Here is a 22,365-nt window from a genome sequence, read left to right on the forward strand (position 1 = left end):
AATAGGGCAGCTAGGTGGCATAGTGGATAGAGTGCATGACCTGGCATCAGGAAGAGTCATCCTCCTTAGTTCAAAATATGGTCCTAGACATTTACTAGCTGTGTGACCCTGGCCAAGTTGCTTAACCTTGTTTACCTCAGTTTCTTCATCTGTAGAATGAGTTGGAGAAAGAAATGGCAAACCACTCCATGACTTTGCCAAGAAAATCTCAAATGGGGTCATGAAGTGTTGGACACAACTGAAAACAACTGAACAATAATATCTATTTGAGAATCCCTGCCACCCTGTATTGGACAAATGGATATCTGACCTTTGCTTATGGAGCTCGAGTGAAAGGGTCCACTATTTCTCCAGGAAGCTTATTTTATTTTTGGATAGTCCTAAGATCAAGCCTAACTTCGCCCCCTTTACAAGTTCTAGCCACTGCTGTTAGTTCTAGCAGTGAAGAGACATGATTCCTGGCCTCCAAAAGTTTATAATCTAATTATGGAGATGACTCGCTGCAAACATGCAATCTTGGGGCTCAAAGGCATCTTTAAAGTTATCTAATAACCTCTTTGGGCAGCTAGGTGGCTCAGTGGATAAAATTCTGGGCCTGAAGACAGGAAGACTCCCCTTCCTGAGTTTAAATCCAGTCTCAGACACTTATAACTGTATGACCCCCGGCAAGTCACTTAACCCCATTTGCCTCAGTTTCCTCATCTGTAAAATGAGCTAGAGAAGGAAATGGCAAGGCACTCTAGTATCTTTGCCAAAAAAACCTCAAATGACATCATAAAGAATCAGACATGATGGAAATGACTCAACAACATAACAAAGTAGTCATTTTCTTCTAACGCATCACTGAGAGGGAGCTGTCAGTGACGTGGTACATATCACCTCTTGTACAGTTCCTTCCATTCTTGGATAGGTGTGAATGGAGAAAATTGCTCCTTGTTTTCTGTTGAATTTGACTTCTCTGTTATTTCCACACACTGATCTTAGTTCTACCCTGTGGGGCCACAATGATTAGATTATTCCTGTCTGTGACAGCCTTTCAGATACCTGAAGACAACCCTAATGTGTGTATGTGTACAAATATTCACATGTATACATATATGTCTGTAAATTCACACACAGATAGAACTTTAGTCTTCTCTGCTCCAGACTAATCATCTTTGGTGACTTCAAACAGGTTTTGCATGATTTTATTTCTAAACTCCTCATCTTCATGACAGCCTTCAATCCGTCCTTCCTAAAATGTGCTGCCTAGTCCACAACACAAGGTCCCAGATGTTATCTGAAGAGGACAGAGTGATGAGGTCATCACATCCCTTCTTGCGGATATTATGCCTCTGTTCAGGAGGCTGAAGATCACACTGGTTCTCCTGACCATCTCGCGTTGTACACTCCTACTGATTTATATTGTTTGTGATCTATCAGCAATCACAGCCACTATGCATTTGAGTCTATGTAGGACTTGATACTTATTCCTAGTAAATTGCATCTTAATAATGATGATATGCATGCAAGGAGTAGTTAGTCAACCAAGTAGTGTTTATGGAGCACCTACTATGTGCCACGTACTTACTATGTAAGAATCACTGAGGATACAAAGGCAAAGAAACCCCCCAAAAGTCATCATTCTCAAGGAGCTTACAATTGAATGGGGGGGGGTGCAATTTGTAAGCAGCTATGTACTAACAAGATCTATACAGGATAAATCAGGGATGATCTCAGACAAAAGGTGTTAGTCTTAAGGAGGACCAAGAAAAGTTTCTTGCAGCGGGTGGGATTTTAACGGGGACTTAAAGGAAACAAGGAAATCCAGGTGTTGAGGACAGCCAGTGAAAATGCCCAGAATAGAGAGAGGGAGTATCTTGTGTGAGGAACACAAGGAGGTCCATGTTACTGTGTGACAGATGTGGAGGGGAAGAAGGTATAAGGGTGAGAAGAAGCCTGGTTATTAAGAGTTTTGAATGCCAAATAGAGGATTTTAGTATCTTTAAAGACATACTATGAGTAGAAAAGGAAGTGGGCTGGCCACATAGACCACAAATGAATGAACAGCTAGGTGATGCATTGGCATGCCAATACAATACCGAAAGAACCAGTGAAAGATCTCCAGTATGTTGAGGAATGGAGGCTTTACAGAAAGACATGGACAGGAATCCAACAGAACAAGAAGATGTGGGTGGGTTATTTATCTCAGTAGGGGGAGAGTACACAATCAGATGATATCAGAGATCCATGCAAATAATAAGGAAGTTTTATTTACTATTTTTTATCCATCTTTCTAGCATGTTTTGAATTTTGACCAGTCTCTCTCCTTTGAGTAAGGTATAGTAGAGAGAGCCTTGGATTTCTAGTGCATAGAACTGAATTCAAATCCCAACCCTGTTACTTACTCCCTATGTTGCCTACTCTTGGTGGACCCAGTTTCTTTGTCTTTTAAATGAAGAAGTTGGCAGCAATGATGTCTAGGACAAAATCTGGCTCTGAATCCTATTAAGTCAAATAATCTTGTTTGCCTCAGTTTCTTCATCTGTAAAATGAGCTGGAGAAAGAAATGGTAAATCACTCCAGTATCTTTGCCAACCCCCCCCCCCCCCCAGTAACTGACCTTAGCATCATAAAACCTTTGAATCAAAGCTGCACACTCTAACTTAGCTGAACTCCTTTTAATTGATCCTCTTAGGAATGTTGAAATCATTATCCTTAGGAGATCAGATAGGGATGCAGGCTAGGGAGCCTGGGATAATTTTCATTCTGTTCTGCCCATTTTGATTAGGTCTTCATTCTTGTGAATGGTCGATCCATCCACCAGATTAACAAAAAATAACGAAGTTGATAAAACTGTCATTGTTCTTAGAAATGATGACTTCGAAATTGCCGTTTAAAAATCTATCTGATTTATTGCTTTGGCAAGGAAGGCACAGCTTTCTGTATGGGCTGCCTTTCCCTTGATCCAGCTCAGTGCTTTTTAAACTGGTCCCTGCTCACACTGGAAGCAAAGAAAAATTACACTCCTCATTTTCCATCTAAGTGGCACTAATAATCTTCTCCCTGGGACACTTGACATTTTCTGGAGTGTCGTCCGGAGTGCTCGGAGAAGATGGCTAACAGATGGGGTCTGTCATAGACACTGCGGTACTAGGCAACCCCAAATGCCAGAGGGAATGGGAAGGGAAAGTTGTCTGGCAAAGGAAGATAACAGTTCTGAATAGGGGGCGAAAAAACAACATGCCCCCTGCCTACTGGGAATCATGGTTAGCGGTTTGCTTTTCTAAGGTGAGAGCTGTGCCTTGAATAACACACTATGCAACATAGGATTCCAGAGGGGAAGGTATACCTTATTTATTGACAATGTATGTATTATGAATCAGCAATTAGTCTTCAATTTTCACTTTGGGGTCTATTTTCCAACTCAGACAAAAGTGCCTAACTCTCAGATGGTTTTACGAGAATCCTCGGTTATACTCGATTCATTTAAGTGATCCCACATCTTGTTGTTTGGGCACATGTAACCTGATTTTAACTGCTTTTTCAGATGATAAAAATTAGGGCTAGAGAGTAGAGGAAGATGCTTTAGTTCTCATGATAGTTGAAAAAGAAGTAGATATCCTATCTTAAGATAATTGCTTTAGAGTTGGAAGGAACCTTAGACTCATCAAGTCAGAGGGGGTCTGAATTCTAATCTTGGGTCTTTTAGTATGTGACTTTGGGTTAATCATGTTCCTCTTTGGGTGGGCTTTAGTCTCCTCCTCTGTAAAATGAGGGATTGAGATTATCAGATGCCTCTAAGTGGCTCTATGTCCTATACTTTTTCTAAAATATTTACCGATACATCCAAAGATTTCCCTTGGGAGAAATCTGTTCTTTTATCATGGTTTACAATTTGTTTATCTATTTAATCTGTATTGGTTAGGGTTCAAACTGGCAGAAGCCCTTTTAAAAAAAAAGCCAGCTATGCAGAGTCAACCCCTCAGAGACTACCTGGGAGGAAGAAGGTTAATTAGAAACAGCTGAGGCAGAGCAACAGCTCCACAGGCCTCCTGTGTAAAATGGGGGTTGGAGCTCCTAAGGAGAGAATGGAACTTCCCCTCCAACAAGCTATTTGAGGATTAAAGCTGGTGGAGAAAGGTGACTATGCCAGAGAAGGAAAAAACTGGCTGTTCTGAGAATTTGTTTTTCAGTCATGTCTGACTTTTCATGACCTCATTTGAGGTATTCTTGACAAAGATAGACTAGAGTGGTTTGCCATTTTCTTCTCCAGTCCATTTTACAGATGAGAAAACTGAGGTAAACAGGGTTAAGTGACTTGCCCAGGTTCACATAGCTAGTAAGTATCTGAGGCCACATTTGAACTCAGGTCTTCCTGACTCCAGGCCCAGCATTCTGTTCACCATGGACCACATATCTTACTTATGTATACTAGCTCTTCTTCACAGGGTTGTGAGGAAAAGGCTTTGCTAACGCTAAAGTAATATAAAAAATTCCAGTTGTTCTAGTAAAAGATGGAATGTTATTTATTTCTGGCAGAGAGCCTAGAGATGACTTGTTGTTCAGTCATTTCAGTCACATTTGATGCTCTGTGACCTCATTTGGAGTCTTCTTGTAAAGATACTGGAGTGGTTTGCCATTTCCTTCTCCAGCTCATTTTGCAGATAAGGAAACGGAGGCAAAAAGGGTTAAGTGACTTTTCCAGGGTCACACAGCTAGTACATGTTTGAGGCAGGATGGGAAGTCAAGATCTCCTGACTCCTTCCTGACTCCAGGACCACCTAGTGTCCTGAGAATAAGGGATAGAAAACAAGTGGGGATATATAGTACATCATGGCTCCGAGGAAATTATTAAGTAACGATAAGTTGTGAATGATATCAATCAGAGAATAAGATTCCTACTGAGGACAGGATGAGCCAAGTTATCATAAGTAACATAAAGGAAAAAGTAGACTTCTTATACTTCCTGGTTTTCTTTTCTTTTGAGAAATACTTGACTTCTATCTGCCCGGCAAGGTTAATTCTTTGTTATAAGTAATAAATTACATCTTATGACCTTCTACTGGATAATAGACTCATAGAAGAGCATCGGAAAAGACCCTGATGTTGAGAAAGATTGAAGGCAAAAGAAAAGGAGACAGCAGAGGGTGAGATGGATAGATAACGTCATGGAAACAATGAACATGAACTTGAACAGATTCTGAAAGATGATGGAGGATAGAAGGGGCTGGTATGCTTTGGTCCATTGGGTCATGAAGAGTCAGAAATGACCGAGTGAACAAGAACCACCAAGAAAGAGGATAGATGGTATCTAATTCCATCTTCCTATCTCTCCCACCATCTAGGGTGTGCAATGAATATTATATTGAGTTGAGTGTGTAAATGGAATTGAAAATCTAAATTGTGATATTGTTAAACATGTGTACAGTGTACACGCATGTGTACACACATAGGTGAATGAACGCTGATGCGTTTATTTCCTTGTCATTTCAGCTGTCCGTGCCTAAATCTTTATTATGGCTACCATTCACTCTGTGGCATCCAATAGGGAAAACTAGTCCTGAGGAGGATTTTTCAAGACCCATTAGGATTTGTTTCAGTCTTCAGATACCTCATCCCCACCACAAATAAAACTAAACAAAAGGAGATTAAAGACAAAAAAAAGAAAGTTTCATTCCACAGTGTTTATTGAATGCCAGCAGCACGCTCAACCCTGTGCAAATATAAGATGAGAAGGAACACACCGTGGCCCAGTGAGTTTCCATTTTGTTTGGGAGACAAGAGTTACATACCCAAAAGAGCAATTCACATTATATGGAGTGTAATGGTTGGATTGTGTGATGTGGACAATAAGGACTGGAGAAAGTCAGTTCAGAGTGAACAGGAGTAGATGTAAAAGGTTTTCTGGAAGATACAGGGTTTGAGTGGGTGGGCCTTGAAGTTCAGGTAGGATTTGGCTAGTCAATTTTTCACCCACTGACAACAGGTCTAATTACTCTGGGGACTCAGGTCCTGGGCCCATATGCATGTCCGTGGTCCTCTACTGGCATGGGTGTAGTCCACATATAAACCTCAGTCAGTGGGGAGGGACCAGGGAAAGTTCCTTATCATTTATAGTCTGGTAAAATCATCCTAGTTCCCTAGATGAAACTGGATAATAACAAAAGCCAAGCATTTATTTAGTGCTCTAAGTTTTGCAGAGTGCTTTACAAACATTAAATCATTTGACCCTCACAACAATCCTGGGAAGTAGTTGCTGTTATATTCCCCATTTTATAGGTGAGGAAACTGAGGCAGACAGAGGTGAAGTGACTTATCCAGGGTTTGTAAGAGTCTGAGGCTGTGTTTGAAGTCCTCTTCCTTCCCTTCCCTCCAGGACTGGTGCTTTATCTAATGAGTCACCTAGCTATCTCCCTATAAATACAAAGGTGAAATGGATCCATAGAATGTCAGATGTGGAAGGAACTCAAGACAATGTAATTAAAGCACCACAGGATCACAGCTTTTCAGTTATAAAAGACCTCAAGGTCATACAGTCCAATCCACTCATTTTATAAAAGGAAACTCAGGCCTACAGAGGTTCATTGATTTGTCCAAGTTGACAAAAGTAACAGAAGTAGGATTGAACCCTAGGTCCTTCGACTCCCGAGCCGGTAACCATGCCATTTTGTCATAATGCCTCCTATCCCTTCATTTGGCATATGGAGCAACTGAAGTCCTGATAGGGAAGAAAACTGCCCAAGATTTTACAGTGACAGAGACAGGGCTAGAACCCAGGACTCCTGACTTTACGCTCAATACTTCCTCTACTGAGATGTTCTAGAATATTTAAATAAAGGAAAAGCCAATAACAAACTTATCAGTCTGTGATGAAAGACTTCGTTGTCTCATTAGGTCCCAGCTGGTGGGAAGTAGGTTTAAAGGGAGCTCATTTGAATTAGGATTTTCTCTAAAAAGGGTAAAACAAATGAGGTAGGCAGCTCTTATAGCGGGGGACAAAGAGAAGATAAGGGACTTTATGCTTAGCCCAAGTCCCACATCTTACAGGAATCCTTTCCTGTCCAAAGTGATCTCTGTTGTTTCTGAACTCCTGTAACTTTTGGTGTCTGTAGGATACAATGTACCCCTGAGTCACACACACACATATATACACACACATACATTCATACACAGACACAGAGACATACAAATAGACACACACACAGAGACAGAGACAGACAGACACACACATACAAATAGACCCACACCAGACAGACAGGTAGACAGACACACCCACGCATACTGCCCTGTCTGTGGCCCTCACTATGTCATGTACATGAAGCTTGACTCCCCTGCTGGAGAGTGAACCTCCTGAAGGTAAGATTTGTTGAGACTGTCACTTCTCTGTCTGCCCAAAGTGAGGGGGCTGTGACTTGTTTTCTCTTCAATATCCCCTGACTAAGCTTCCTAAAGGTAGGATCTGAGTCTTCTCTTCCTGTTGCTTCTGTGTCTGCCCCATCCTATCTCATCCTAGACTAGCTCAACACAGAATTGAGCAAAGAGCAGTGCTCAGTAAACACCTGATGGATGGATGGATGGACAGACAGATGGACGGAAGGATGGACTAACAGATGGATGGATGGTTTCTGCAATCCTGCCATCCAAGTTGCTATATTTCTCATTGTCATGTATTTCCTACAGGTCCTCAGGCTGTATGTCCAAGGCTCAAAGTCTTGAGCAGCCATATGTTGTAGTGGAGATAGTAGTCTCCGTCAGTCATGCAAATGTCAGAACCGGAGCAGATATGTCAGCTGACAAATCAGGCAGCAACTATTTTTCTCTGGGACATCTGGGTTTCTCTGCTATGTGGGGGACACTTTGAAAGGAAGCTGTTCTTTGAACATTAGCTGCCACTTTCTTATCTTATCTCATGCCTAGACTTCTAATCTTGAAAATGAAAAGCACAGTGCCAGATATGTGTTGTTCAGTCACGCCCAACTTTTTGGGACCCTGTCTGAGGTTTCTGGAATGGTTTGCTATTTCCTTCTCCAGTGGATTAAGGCAAAAAGAGGTTAAGTGACTTGCTCAGGATCACACATGTAGTGAGTGTCTGAGGCTACATTTGAACTCAGGTCTTACTGACTTCAGGCCCAAGGCTATATCCACTGAGCCTAAGCACCTAATATATGCATACAGACTGACTGACTGACTTTTCCTGGGATGAAAAGAGAATCTGTGGATCCATCTTTTAAAATAGATTTAAGGAAAAAAAAGGAATGGCTCGTCATACATATTCAAAGTTAAAAAATATTAGTCATGGAACTAGATATTTGGGGAAAAAGCCATTGAATTCAGGAAAAAGGACTAGATTTAAAATTGTATATATATCTTTTCCAAATAACCAGTTGTATAAACTCTGCTGTCTTTTTCTTTTAGACTGGTTTGCCTCTGAGGAAGTCCTAACATTTACAAAAACGGGAATTTAACCTCAAGCTTCAGAAAGCTATAGAAAATGTGCCTTCCAATTCCACTCCATTCAGCTCAATGACTGTGTCCTGAGGGCCTGCTGGGGTTTTCCCAGCCCTGAAAAAAACCTTGTTTCAGATTCCAAGGCATTCAGTGAATTGTATCTTGCCTGTTGCTAAAGCACAGACTCTTCTTTCTTTTGAATCCTGTTTCCTTCCTTGCACTGTCCCTCAGCCCCCACCTTGACTGATGCAGAACTCGGTGTCAGAGCCTTAATTTTCTTAGAAGGATCACACAATCGTAGATTTAGATCTCATTTCCCATGACCTTCTCCTTTTATAGATGAAGATACCGAGGCACAGAGAGGTTGAGGGATTTCTCCAATATATCACAGGTAGAAATGGTAGAGCTGGTATTCTAACTTGTGCTCCAACTCCACAGTCAGGGCTAATTCTGCTGCATATCACATTGAAAGCATGAAAAAGGGCTCTTGGTTTCTCATCTTACTGACTACACCTGGTTTCCAGGCTCAGACAAATCAGTTATCAGGTATGTGACTTTAGGAGAGTTATTGCCCCTAAGCTGTTCTCATGTGTATGATGCAGAGGCTGCATGAAACTCCTTAGGTTCTGACATTCTTTGGGTCCATGCTGCAACAGATGGGTTTCAGCCAAAGCTTCTGGGATAATGCCGTCTGCATCTGCTCCACAGAGCAGCTATGGTGAGTCTGGTAGCTTTGGGCCAGTTTTTCCTAATCCAGAGTCTATTGTATCCATTGGGATTATTAGTTGGGATAATTAAAAAGTCTGGAAAAGGTAACATGAAGCAAGAACTTGCTGAACCTCAGAAAGAAAACTCTAGTACTTGAGGTACTGGTGAGGTATGGTGGGAAGGAGACTGAATTTGCCTTCAGAGGTGTTCAAATCCAATTTCCCACAGAGCTCCGTATAAGTCAAGATAGGAGGGAGCAGGGGGGAGAGCAGCATTCAAAACATAGAAGGATCCATGATGTAATAGCCAGGATGCTGTTGCTGGAATGGATTAGACTTTCTGAGAAGTTTTCACAGGACTGGGAAAAACCGAGCAGGTCTTCAGGACACAGTAACCGAGCTGGATAGAATGGAATGGAAAGGCTACCTATCACCTTTGTGACATTGAAAAATTTACATAGATTTTTTGGGCCTCAGTTTCTACTTGTGAAAAATGACAGGGTTGGATTAGATAGTCTCTAATGACCCTTCTAGAACTAAATGATATGAACACTTCCAATCTTTTTCTAAGACATAAGGATATAGACTCAAAGGACAGAGTTGACTTTCTCATGCCTGAGCCTTTGCCCACACTATTCCTCAGACCTGGATAAAAGACATGCATATAAGTCCCACTCCCCTCCATTCCCATTTTGGGTAAGCCATTCCCTCTTTGTTCAAAGAAGACAAGTGGAGTTTATGAATATGAAGAGAATGAAATTATGGATACAAGAGGGAATCTGTGAAGACAAGACATTATGTAGAAACTGAAGGCCCCCATCGGTGACCACAGAGACATAAGGAATACAGACAGTAGGAAAGAATGTATTTTCAGGATGGGTAAGAGTATTTTTGGGTGGAGATTTTAGCATGGGACTATTAAGGTTCTTTGACCTTGGAACTGGCAGAGGACAGGCTTACAAGAGAAAAGGATAGTGAAAAGAGAAATGCATTTGGAGTTGGAAAGTCTGAGTCCTACTGTCAATAAATGGTTTTGTTGCTTACTACTTGTGTGACCTTGGTTCAGGTCTACGTCTCAGTTTCCTTCTCTGTAAAATTCTGCAAGTAGACAAGATGAAGTCTAATGTCCTCCCAACTCTAAAATCCTGTGACAATTTTTCTTGGTCCTAAGTGGAATCCTGTGATCTGTTAGACCTTGGCTCATTGTGATAAAAGCCAGCAGGGTCCCATGTGGGGTTTATCCTTACAGAAAGAGGCTGGCATTTGCTCAGCTATGAAATATAGGCAAACAGGCCTCAGGATGCTCTCCACGGAGTTGAATCTGCTTGACTTTCTTGAGTTTAAAGGCCATCTCTGACAACGCCTCTATTTATTCTTCAGATAGAACCAGAGGGCTCTGGAAGGGGCTTTCTCTCACACACACTTGAAAGTTAATTTCTAGCTGTTTAAGGCATAATCTTTGTGACATGAAGTAGTTACAGTGCTGTCTACTGGAATGAACCTTGGGCTTGGAGGCAGAAGAACTCTGGGTTTGAATCCTGGATCTTACACTCACTAACTTGTGACTCAGGTTAAATCATTCCATCTCCCTGAGACTCAGTTTCCCTATCTATCAAATGGAGATCATAATAATTGCATTATTTATAATTACAGGGGTTTTGTGTGAAAATCATTTTATTGGTCTTAAAATACCACAGAAATATAGCTATTATTATATGGTAGTATAAGAAAAGGTGATATTTGTAGAGTACTCGAAGCACTTTGGGATATGGAGTTAAAATGGAGAGAGCCAGGCCTTGGAGTCGGGAAAAGACGTAGGTTCAAGCATCATCTTTGGTGGCTGATATCATAGGGTAACATTGTAATAGCTCATAAGCTGATATCACACTGAGGCTGAGAATGCAAATGAGATACTTTTCCTGATTTGATTCTCACAACAATTCTACAAGGGAGCACATGTAATTATCTCCATTTTTCAGAAGAGGAAATTAAAAGTTTAAGTGACAGGCTCTGTGTCACAAAACTAAGTATCAGAGGTGGTGTTTGAATCCAGGTTTCTTCTGATTTTGAGCCTGCCATCCTTTCCTCATCTGGGTAACATGCCTCCCTGCAAAAAGAAAGCTGTTTCTTGTTTTAGGACTCTTTTCTCCCCAACTGATCCTCTATGCCCCCCTCCTCTCCTTTCTTTCTCTCTCATTCACTTTTTTAATCTTTTTCTCTGTCTCACTTCCTCCCTCCTTCTCTCTACCTTTCTCTCTTCCTGTTTTCTCTCTCATTCTTTTTCTTTCTTTATCCCTCTCATTCTGTCTTCTCTTTATCTCTCTCTTTTCTCTATCTCATTTTTTTTGCCTTCTGCTTCTTTCTCATTTTTCTCTCATTTTCTTTTCTCTCTCTCTCACTTTCATTCTCTTTTCTCTCTGCCATCTCTCTCTTCTCTTTCAGTCACTCTTTCATTCTCTCTCAATCTCTCTGACCTCTATATTTTTCTTTCTCTATGTCTCCCTTCTTCCCTCCTCTCCTCATCTCTCCCTCCCTCTTGCTCTTTCTCTCTTTCTTCTGGCTCTGTCCTTCTCTATCTCTGTGACTGATTCATTCTGTGACAGAATGAAAGTGAGAGAGAAAAAAGAATGAGAGAAAAATGACTGTTTCTCTCTTTTCTGTCTCTGAATCTCTTTCTGTCTCTATCTCTCTGCTTCCGCCTATCTCTGTCTGTCCTCATCTCCATCTTTTTGTCTCCCATTCTTACATCCTTTCCCCGAAGCACCCAAATTCTAACTGATGGGCAGCTCTCTTTCCATTCCAACTCTTCACCTCAAGGTGTTCCAAGTATTACGTGAATATCAGCTATTCCTCTACTACCACATGAGAACAGCCCTGACTTTATGACCCCACATTCCTGTAAGTTACTTATTGTATGTGGGTCATAGTTGCCCCATTTTACAAATGAGGAGTTAGACTTGATGACCTCTGACCCTATGACCCTATGAGCCCAGGACTTGACTATCCTTGAATAATATGCTCCAAGAGCCAAGTAAGAAGAACGAAGAAATCAGTACACAGAAGGACTGAAACAATGGAAATGAAAAGAACAACAAAATCTACAGAATAAACCTACCTTGTGTCATTATAATAACAAAGCTCAGCCCTAGAGAAGGGTTGAGAAATTGGACCTTGCTTTCATCTTTGCAGAGGTGGGGGAACATGGGTGTGGAATACTGCATGTGCTATCAGACACTTTTAATGTGTTGCTAGGGTTTTCTTCCCCTCTCTGAACTATGTTTTTTTCCTTTCTTTTAAAATCTTTGGTACAGGAGGAAAGGCAGTATGATATGGTAGATATGAAGGTGGCCCTGGATTTAGGAAGTCCTAAGTTAAAGTCCAACTTCTAATACCACAGACAAGTCGATTGACCTCTCAGTACTTGGGATAATTTTCTAGGACTAAGAGATACGTAGGAATTTCCTTGGGAAGGGGACTTCCTCATCTGGGATTCCCTATAACCACTAAAATCACAATTGCTGCCCCTGTTACAGGAGATGGCTCATTGGAAAAGGCAGGGAAGAGGGATAGATTTAGAAATGAAGAGAATTTTAAAAAAATGAAATAAAGAAGAAAAAATAAGATTTTTTAAAAGAAAAACCTCTTCCACTTACTAGGCTGCCCAGGAGGCAGAGACCTAGGTTCAGATGGGAAAGAACTATCTGTGGAGAACTTGTCTCCTTTGAAAACCATGTCCCACATGGCACCAGGCCCTCTTTTTCCTCCATCTCCAAATGCTCCATCACCAGGCTTACCCTATCATAATTACAGTCTGGGTCACAACAGGAAAGCTCTATGAACCTATTGCAAAAGCAAATTTTATCTCCTTTTTTAATTGCAAAAGCTATAAATACATTTCTCAACTTCCTGACATTGATAATATGATATAGAGGGGATGGAGAGAGGGTTAGGGAATTATAAGACTAAAAGGTGAGCTGGTAAGGCTTTGTACAGAAGCTTTGTACCACCTTGTACTGTTTTTGAGCTGCTAGGGGGCTGAGCTTTGTCAGCCCTGGCTCTGCAAGCTGAGCTGCCCAATTTTCAAGCCTAGGCTATGGAAAGACATGGTGGACTTACTTGGCACCCTATTAATGGCTCTGAGTGGCCGGAGAACACGGACAGTCCGAATGGCAGAAAGGCTGACATTGTGTCCATCCAAAGAATACTCCATCATGCTGGAAGGAAAAAGACAAAGAGAGATCAGTTCAGACTGGAAGGTGTGAGCAGAAATCACAGAATCTCTGAGTGGAGATGGCCTCAGATCTCCAGGTTATATGGTAAATCAGTGCTGGGGAGCAGTGTGGAGTAAAGTTGGAGAGGTGGATGGCCTGCATGTGTCTAGGGTCTTAAATGCTAGGTTGGACAGTATTAACATTATCTTACAGCCAATAGAGAGCCAGGGTAGGTACTTGGGGATGGGAATAAAATGATGAAAATGGTGCTTTGAATAATAATCTCATATTACATATTAAGTGCAGGATGAATTACATGGGGAAGAGGATGGAGACACAGTGACCAGTCAAGAGGCAACTGTAGTTGTCCAATTGTAATTGGAGAAGGGGGAACTGAGACCTTGGCAGTGTGAACAGTAAGGTCCAAGAAAAGGTATCTATCAATTTGGCTACAAATAGAGAGATTTAGGGAAAAACCTAATCAAGGCCTATCATGCTCCAGAGCTTCTCAATATTCTTGAGCTTTCCAGGAGAAGCAATAGGGTATAGGGCAGCTAGGTAGCTCAGTGGATAGAGCTCCAGACCTGAATGAGGAAGACCTGAGTTCAAATCTGGCCTCAGACACTTACTAGCAATGTGACCCTGGGCAAGTTGCTTAACCCTATTTGCCTCATCTGTAAAATGAGTCAGAGAAGAAAATGACAAACCATTCTAGTATCTTTGCCAAGAAAACCCCAAAAAGGTGTTGTAAAGAGTTTGATATGGCTGAAAGATAACTAAACAACCACAAAACTATGGTACAGTGCAAAGAGAACATTGAATGTGGGGTCAAAGGACCTGGTCTCAGATCCTAACTCTTCCATTTCGTACCTGGGTGACCTTGGGTAAGTTAAGTTCATCTGTAAAAGCAGGTGGCTGAACTACATAGCCTCTAAGGTCTCTTCTACCTCTATAGCTATGATCTCATGACAGCGACCTTGACTTCCTACCCCTACTCATGGAACAGGGAGAGAGGTATAAGCTCCTTTTTGAGAGCAGGGGATACTAACTTCTCATATTTGTATCTCTAGTACTAAGCATAGTCTTTGGTACATGTGTTTGTCCTTCATTTCTGAAGAAGACCATGACATCAGGGAAATGAGGACATGACTTTCAGTTGACTTTGATTTGAGTGAGGGAGGGCTGTGCAACGTTACCAGACTCACTTCCTCCTCCGCAGCCATCTGAATCCAGTGACCATATATTTATCAGAGATGGCCCAGGATGCAAAGTGAGACCCTGGCCCTTTTAGGCTAGGACCCTATCAGGAACTCACTTAGCTTGAGGCCATGCCCTTTCAGTGAATAGACCTCTTTAAGAAGTGAGTCAAGGGATGGCCCCTTTAATTAGAAACAAAGAAAAAAATCAAGCTGGGAAGGGACAGAACCTCATGGTTGCTGTTCCAAAGAGAAACAGTTATCATTGACATTCACTCACAGCCAGGAGGGCCCCAAATACAGCCATTACGTGAAGCTTGGGCAGGAACCTATTGTGGTTCAATCTCTGAGCTTCAGAGTAACTTAGGAGATGTTTAATAAATGCTAGCTGATGGGCCAATTGATCCAGGAATCTGAACAATTGCTTGGCCCTCTGTGTAAAGAATAAGGCTGGACCCCAGCCAGAGAGACCAGTAATATGGATGAGCCCACAACCCAACCAGGGTGATGTCATCAGGAAGCTTGGCAGAACTTGCTAATGACCATGACCATGTTGGCATAGCAGTTCTACCAAAGGGTGGGGAGGACAAGTAGCTACAATGGAAATGACAACAGCCACCATCACAGAAAAACAAAAACAAAAAAATACTTGGCTGGAAACAATCAATGGCTTGAATTTGGGCTTCCTGATCTAGTATGAGAATCTGTGACTCTGCCATTATGTCTGCTATGGCAATGGCCTGTTTCCCTTTGGTTTTGGCCCCTTGGATCTGACTTTATGTCCCATTGCCTCCCAATGTGGAAGCAGGCGGGTACTGCCTGATGAGGAGGAGACTCTTGTTTAGGAATTTCTTTAATCACCAGAACACACAGACCCTGTTCCAAGTTCTCCAAATGAATGGTCACATTTCCCAGAATTCCAGATCATCTGCTCCAATCCTCTCATATTATAAAGGAGGAAACAGAAGCTTGGACAGGAAATACAACTTGTTGAAGGTCACACAGTTCATTGAAGTGAATACCAAGGTTTTATGTCTTCTCACCCCCACAAGCTTGGGCTCTTTCTTCCCAATACAACACACTGCCTAGAGAAGCGACCACTGAGCAGCTAAGGAGAAACCCATTGGTAGACTTCAGAGAAATGTGTTTTTCCCCATCTTTCTTCTTCTCTGGTTATCCAACTCTGCCTGACTCCTATCGTTTGGCTTTGTACCTAAACTAAGGGTGGATATTCTGAACCTCTGTCCAGATCCAGGGGCCATCTGAGGGGTGCTTGTGCCAGACTTGTAGTTCTCCAGCCTGGCTCCCATGCCTCAGCCCTGGTGAGTGAAGGAACCCAAGAGGTTCCTGAACTTATTACGTTTGGTCTCACTGTGCCTGATGACTGGTCTCAGAGCCCCCACTTCTGAGCATGGTCTTAACTTCAGGATGGTACCCTCCGGTCCATGACCTCAGTCTAGTCAGTCACAGCTCCACTTCTTCCCTTTGATTTCTCCTAATTAAACTCTGCCAGATGATCCTGGGGAATTTCATGGTCCTGACAGGCCCAATGGTTCTAGGAATAACTGTCTTGCTCCAGGTGTGTGGCTGGCACAGCAGGATGAGAAAGTCAGACCAAGGCAGATTCCCAGTTCATCCGTCACATCTGGGATCTAGACTTCCTTCCCTTTTACTGGCACTGGAGGGACTTTTTCTGGTCCCCAATTACTTGGAAGAGAGATCAGACTTATTCTGCCTTGCCTCAGAGGGTAGAACAAGGAGCAGGGATAGAAATGTCTAGTAAAGTGATTTTCTGGGGGACCTGGACTAACCCTCAGCCTGCTCTAAGACTCTGGGGCTAGCTTAGGAGGGAACAGCATAATGACATCTCAAAACCCTAAGGATGAATCATACTCAGAGATTCTTTAAGGAAAACGAATTTCCAGCTGGCCTATTCCAATCTGCAGAGATACCCAACTGCAGTCCTGGCATTCTTAACAGATACATCTCATAAGACATAAAAATGTGCCAAGTGAGTAAATGTTCCCATTTTGGGAAGCTTCGAAGGTGTGTGGTATGGACAGAGATTCCCTCTAATTGGATGGATTTATTGGAGCCAGCCCAGAGCACAGCACTAAAGCCTTCTTCTCTTCTGATGATGACATCTTCACGTTGGAGGCTGCCAGCACACTGAGCCCATGCGTAGAAAATAGTGACTGAGAGGCCTAGATGGAGCTGAAACCCTTACTATGTGAGCTGCATTAATTACAGTGAATAGTCATAGACCAAAGGCCTTATCTGTTGGGGTGCTACCCTGGGGACGACTGGGCTGAGGCTTTACATAGTGACCCCTACGGCAGGAGCCACTGCAGTCCTGCATTCAGATGATAGAACATAGAATGTTAGAACCGAAAAGGCTCTTAGAACAGAGAGCACTGACTGGGAGAGTGACAGGGGCCTTTGGAACATAGGGCAGAGAATGTCAGAATCCGACAATGTCCTTAAGCAGGACGCAGAACGGCCGAACTAGAAGGGCCCTTAGAAAATGGAAGGCAGGATGTTAGCACTTAGAACACAGAACAGAGAATGTCAGGACTAGAAAGAATATTAGAGACCAGTTAGTCCAAAATTTATGTTTTGTGTCCCATTAGAGACTGCTAGCTGGCATAGTGATTAGGGCGCTGAACTTGGAGTTTCGAACCCTGCCTTAGAAACCAACTGTATAACCTTGGGCAAGTCACTTCACCTCTGATAGTCTCAGTTTCCTCATCTGTAAAATGAGGGTAACAACTGAATCTAGCACCTGGATTCTTGTGAATACTAATGACATAATACATATAAAACATTTTTCAAAAAACTTAAGGGATTATTGTTTGTGACTGAGTAATGAGAGTAGCTAACATTTAGATAAGAGTTTACTATGTTTCAGGCACTCTGCTAAGCACTTTACAAATATTATCTCACTTGATCCTCACAACAACCCTGGAAGGTAGGAACTGTTATTATTTCCATTTTTACATGTGTGGAAACTGAGACAAACAGGGGTTAAGTCTCTTTCCCAGGGTCACAGATCTAGTAAGTGTCTGAGGCCAGATTTGAACTCCCATTTTCTTGGCTCCAGGCGCGGCATTCTAGCCACTGCACCACCTAACTGCCTCTGTACTATTTAGCTTCAGGTAAAGGTTATTTACCTCCCTTTCCTCCCACAGTACAGCCCCAAATTTGCTTTTATTCATTCATGCTCTTTGTGAGATAGCAAGTTCTTTAGCATCCTAGATTCTCAGAGCTGGGAGGAATCTTTGGCTTCACCTTGGTTTAACTCTCCCACTCTGTGAATCAATAACTTTGAAAATATCCCTGAGAGCTGATCATCTATCCTGGGCTTGAAGACTTCTGGTGAAAGTGAATTCACTACATCCCAAAGCATCTTCCTCTATCCCTGGTGAGCACACATTGTTAGGAATGTCTTCCTCAGTCAAAATCAGCATTTCTGTAATTTCTGCCTGCTTCCCATAATTCTCTTCTTTGGGGTCAAATAGAGCCAATCTAATCCTCGTTCATAGATGGTAGTTTTTCACATACTTGCAAAGAGCTATCATACTCCCCTTACATCTTCTCTCCCTTGTTCATTCACTGATCCTTGTACGACTTGCTTCTCATTCTCTCTCTAATCCTTGTCATCCTCTGGACTTCAGTTTCCTTACTGTAAATGGAGATTGCATAATAACACTTCTTAAATAGTTTGACACAGTACTATTCCTGAGTAGCTAGGTGGCACAGTGGATAGAGTGCCTGTCTTAGAGTCAGGAAGACTCAACTTCTTGATTTCAAATCTAGCCTCAGAAACCTACTAGCTGTATGACCCTGGGCAAGTCACTTCACCCTGTTTGCCTCAGTTCCTCATCTATAAAGTGAGCTAGAGAAGATAATGGCAAACCACCTCAGTATCTCTGCCATGAAAACCCAAATGAACCAGTTAGGTAGTACAGTGGATAGAGCACTGGCCTGGAATCAGGAGGAACAGAGTTCAAATCTAGCCTCAGACACTTACTAGCTGTATGACCCTGGGCAAGTCACTTATCCCCTATTGCCTCCAAAGAAAAAAAGAAAACCCTAAAGGGGGTCACAAAGAGTCAGGCAAGAATGAAAAATGACTGAACAGCAACATGACCATGAAGATGCTACTTTAGGGGGAACTGTTACCTACTGGGGTGCTGCGTAGGCTTCCATGTGGGCAGAACCCACTGGTCTAATCTCAAGGTCTTCCCCAGACACTGTTGGGGATATTGACCCAGCCAGTATCCCTGAGGATGAGGATCGAGTCTGTGCTGTGGATTTGCTGATAGACCATTTCTTCCTCTTCTTTGTGTTCCTGGTGGACATGGGCCATGGATTAAATTTTCTGCTGTTTAAGCAGAAGCAATTTGCTGCAAGAAAATCCCATGACCATCTGTTGCAGCGGCTCAGAGTTGTAGCTTGGCTTGCTGTTTCTCTGCTTATCGCTTTTCATCCTCCATAACTCTGTTATTAGTGTAATCAGCTCACTTAGGGAGGCTGGGCCGGGGGTGGACAGCGTGCATTTAATCCTTATTCTCTGGCTTATTGGAGTGCCCGGAATAATTCCAGTGCATCTCCAGCCCCCGGACTGAGGAGAAAGAGTCTACATTGGGTCTTGAGCTATTGTGACTTCACTAGCCTTAGAAAGGCTTAGAAATACTTTCCTAAAGTCTTCTGGCAAAAAAGTCATCCTATGGTACTCTGACTGTCTAAAGAAAAGAGCAGATTAACCTGAGGGGACAATAGGGATCCTGGAACCCAAGCTGATGAGGAAGGTGGAGAATGGGTGTGCTGCTGGGCACCTGATTGGGCATTGTTAACCCAGTCCTAATAACTGAAATACTAAATCCTTATATTCCAATTTATCCTCATAGGATCATAGGTCAGAGCTAAAAGGTACCTTAGAGGCTAGCCTGTCTAACCCTCTCATTTTACACATCAAGAAACTGAGGTCTAGAAAGGTTAAGTTATTCCCTCAAAGGCACATTAGTATTTTGTGACAGAGCTGGGATTCAAACTCAGGTCTTCTGACTCTGAAATCCAGTGGATTTTTCATTGTCCCATGCTGCAAATACATGCTAAGATCTGGACATACAAAGACAAATGTAAAACTCTGCCTGCCTTCAAGGTGTTTATATTCAACTAAAGGTAGAAGTGGATATAACATATATGCAAATAAGTATGTACATGATAAATTGAGGAGAGGATAAAACTCTGTACATCATGGAGATCAAGAAAGGATTCTCATCAGAGGCATTGCAGGAGCTGAAACTTGAAGGAAGTTAGGGATTCTAAGTGGAGGAGGTTTGTCCTTTGCTTTTGAAGAAGACCATGACATCAGGAAAATGATGACATGATTTGCAGTTGACTTTGATTTGAGTTAGGGAGGGCTGTGCAAGGTCACCAGCCTCACTTCTCCTCCACAGCTATCTGGGGCCAGTGACCTGATATTCATCAGGATGACTGGACATGGCCCAGGATACAGTGGGAGACCCTGACCCTTTTAGGCAAAGGCCTATTCAGGTACTCACTTAGAGTGAGGTAATGACCATTCAGTGAAGAGGCCTCTTTAAGAAGCAGTCAAGGGATGGCCCCTTTAATTAGAAAAAGAAAAAATAAGTCAAGCTGGGAGGCCAAGGTCCTCTTTCCCAAGCACTTGGACCCATAGAACCTGCAAATGTCAGAGCTGGAAGGCAACATAGGATAGAGAATGAAAGTGTTAGAAGGGACATTTGAACAGTAAAAATATCACGTGATTTCTAGGAAGGACTCTAGAGATTAGCTAGTCTCACCCCTTTATTTTGTGTCCCCATCTTATCTCCTATTAGGCTAAGCAGCCTGAGTGTCCAGCAAGGGCTACATACTATTTATCTGGCTCCCAAGATTCTTGGGACGAGCAATGGGACCTATACACACTTGGTGCTCACAGAATGTTTGTTGAAAACAATGTATTAAAAATACAAGAGGAGAGGTACTCTCTCCTTCCCTTTGGCTCAGTTTTTCTCTTCTCTATTTCACAAAGAATTTTGCCTAGATGAAGAGCAATTTATGTGGCATGTGTTTCTTTGATCAGATCTCAATAGGCTGGTGCTTCCTGATGTATGTAGAGTCATGTTTCAGTCATGTCTGATTCTTCATGACCCCTTTTGGGGTTTTCTTGGCAAAGATACTGGAGTGGTTTGCCATTTCCTTCTCCAGTTCATTTTTATAGATGAGGAAACTGAGACACACAGGGTTAAGTGATGACTTACCCAAGGTCACACAACTAGTAAGTATCTGAGGCTGGATTTGAATTCAGCAAGATGAGTCTTCCTGCCTTAGCTAGGTACTCTATCCACTGTACCACCTAGCTGCCTCTGACACCTGTTGGCTTCTAGAAAAACCTGCCAAATATGATTATGGATGGATGGCAGGTGCATGACTCAGTTTCCCTACTGTGTGTGCATCTACATATATTTATGGTAATGTGTGTGCTTGCATGTCTGTGAATGGATATTTATATATGTGCACAGGTGACAGAATATGAGTGGCTATGGGTAGATATATGTTTATACATGTGTTTATGGTAGTATAAGCTCCTTGAGAATAGAGATCATCTCATTTTTTAGTCTTTCCATCCCTTCCACCTATCACAGTTCTTGGCACATAGTGGACACTTAACAAATGCTTGTTGATTGGTGGATTTACTCCAACTCTCATGAGGTCTGTGAGTCTTGATTACTGACCCAGCCATGACGATGAAGAAGTCTAGACGGTTCCATGTATCTCCCAGGTAACACTTCTGGCCGAAGATCCCCAGGGCAACCATCTTGATGACCATTTCCACAGCAAAGAAGGCAAAGATGAAGTCATCAAATGCCTAAATTGGTAAAGGAAAAGAAGAGACCGATCACAATAATCATCTCTCTTTAAGGTAAAGGAGATGACCAGGCCCTACACAGTCATTTTGTGATTGGACAGTTCCTTAACTGTCCAGGGAAAATTTTGCCTGACTCTATTATGGGACCCTCATTTCTCCTGCTCCCCACACGCACCCCACCTCATATTCTGGGTCTACTCAAAAGATGTCAACTAATTCTACTATTTATTAAACATACGCATGATTCTTGTGCTCATTTATTAAAACTGATGCATGTGATCAACAAAGAAAAGTCACATTAGGACCAGTAGCCATATCCCAGTGTCTTTTCTATAATCGCAATGCGAATATCTGGGAGAAGACTGTATTTACTCCTCAGTTTACGTGTTTAGATAAGAATGGGAATTGCTTTTTTATGCTCAATTGATCAGATTCCATCATTGGGGTAGAAGGCTCTCTTAGAGAGTTCATTGGGATCTGAGATCATAGGATCATAGTAGTTGGAATTGAAAGGGACCTTATTAACTATTTAGCATAACCCTTTCATCATGCAGATGAGGAAAATGAGACCACAGAAGAGAGTAATTTACCCAAGGTTACCTAGTTAGTGACTGGTAAAGTGTGGAATTTGAATCCGGGTCCCCTGAACCCCATTCTGACTCTTTTCACTAGACCCCATCCTACCTCCAGGATATTGCAGCGCTCTGACTGGCATTCCACATCCTCACAGGGCTGGAACATGCCCAAGGTCACGCAGTTCAGAAGGATGACCAGCATGCTAACATGCTCGAACCAGGTACAGGTCAAAGTTAAGGAGAACAATAGTTGGAAACAGACTGACGCAGTCATGAAATTCTGCACCAGAACCCAGTGAAAACAAGGAAGAAAAGAGGTAGGAAGCGTTTGAACCCAGAGTCAGCCGTGGA

At 42.4% G+C, this 22,365-nt stretch overlaps 1 protein-coding gene across 7 annotated transcripts in view; it reads right to left on the reverse strand.

Annotated features, from left to right (window-relative positions):
- Positions 1 to 22,365, reverse strand: part of CACNA1H (calcium voltage-gated channel subunit alpha1 H) — a 416,735-nt gene that overhangs the window by 134,265 nt on the left and 260,105 nt on the right. For all 7 annotated transcript variants that reach the window (XM_072600754.1, XM_072600744.1, XM_072600736.1 and 4 more), the window contains exons 3-5: positions 22,124 to 22,235; positions 21,306 to 21,439; positions 13,254 to 13,351 (exon numbers count right to left, since the gene is read on the reverse strand). In XM_072600754.1, coding sequence (XP_072456855.1) covers positions 13,254 to 13,351; positions 21,306 to 21,439; positions 22,124 to 22,235 — 344 coding nt within the window. The remainder of the gene's footprint in view (positions 1 to 13,253; positions 13,352 to 21,305; positions 21,440 to 22,123; positions 22,236 to 22,365) is intronic.

The sequence above is a fragment of the Notamacropus eugenii genome, chromosome 1 (genome assembly GCF_028372415.1).
Source record: "Notamacropus eugenii isolate mMacEug1 chromosome 1, mMacEug1.pri_v2, whole genome shotgun sequence".
In the NCBI taxonomy this organism is placed as follows: Eukaryota; Metazoa; Chordata; class Mammalia; order Diprotodontia; family Macropodidae; genus Notamacropus; species Notamacropus eugenii.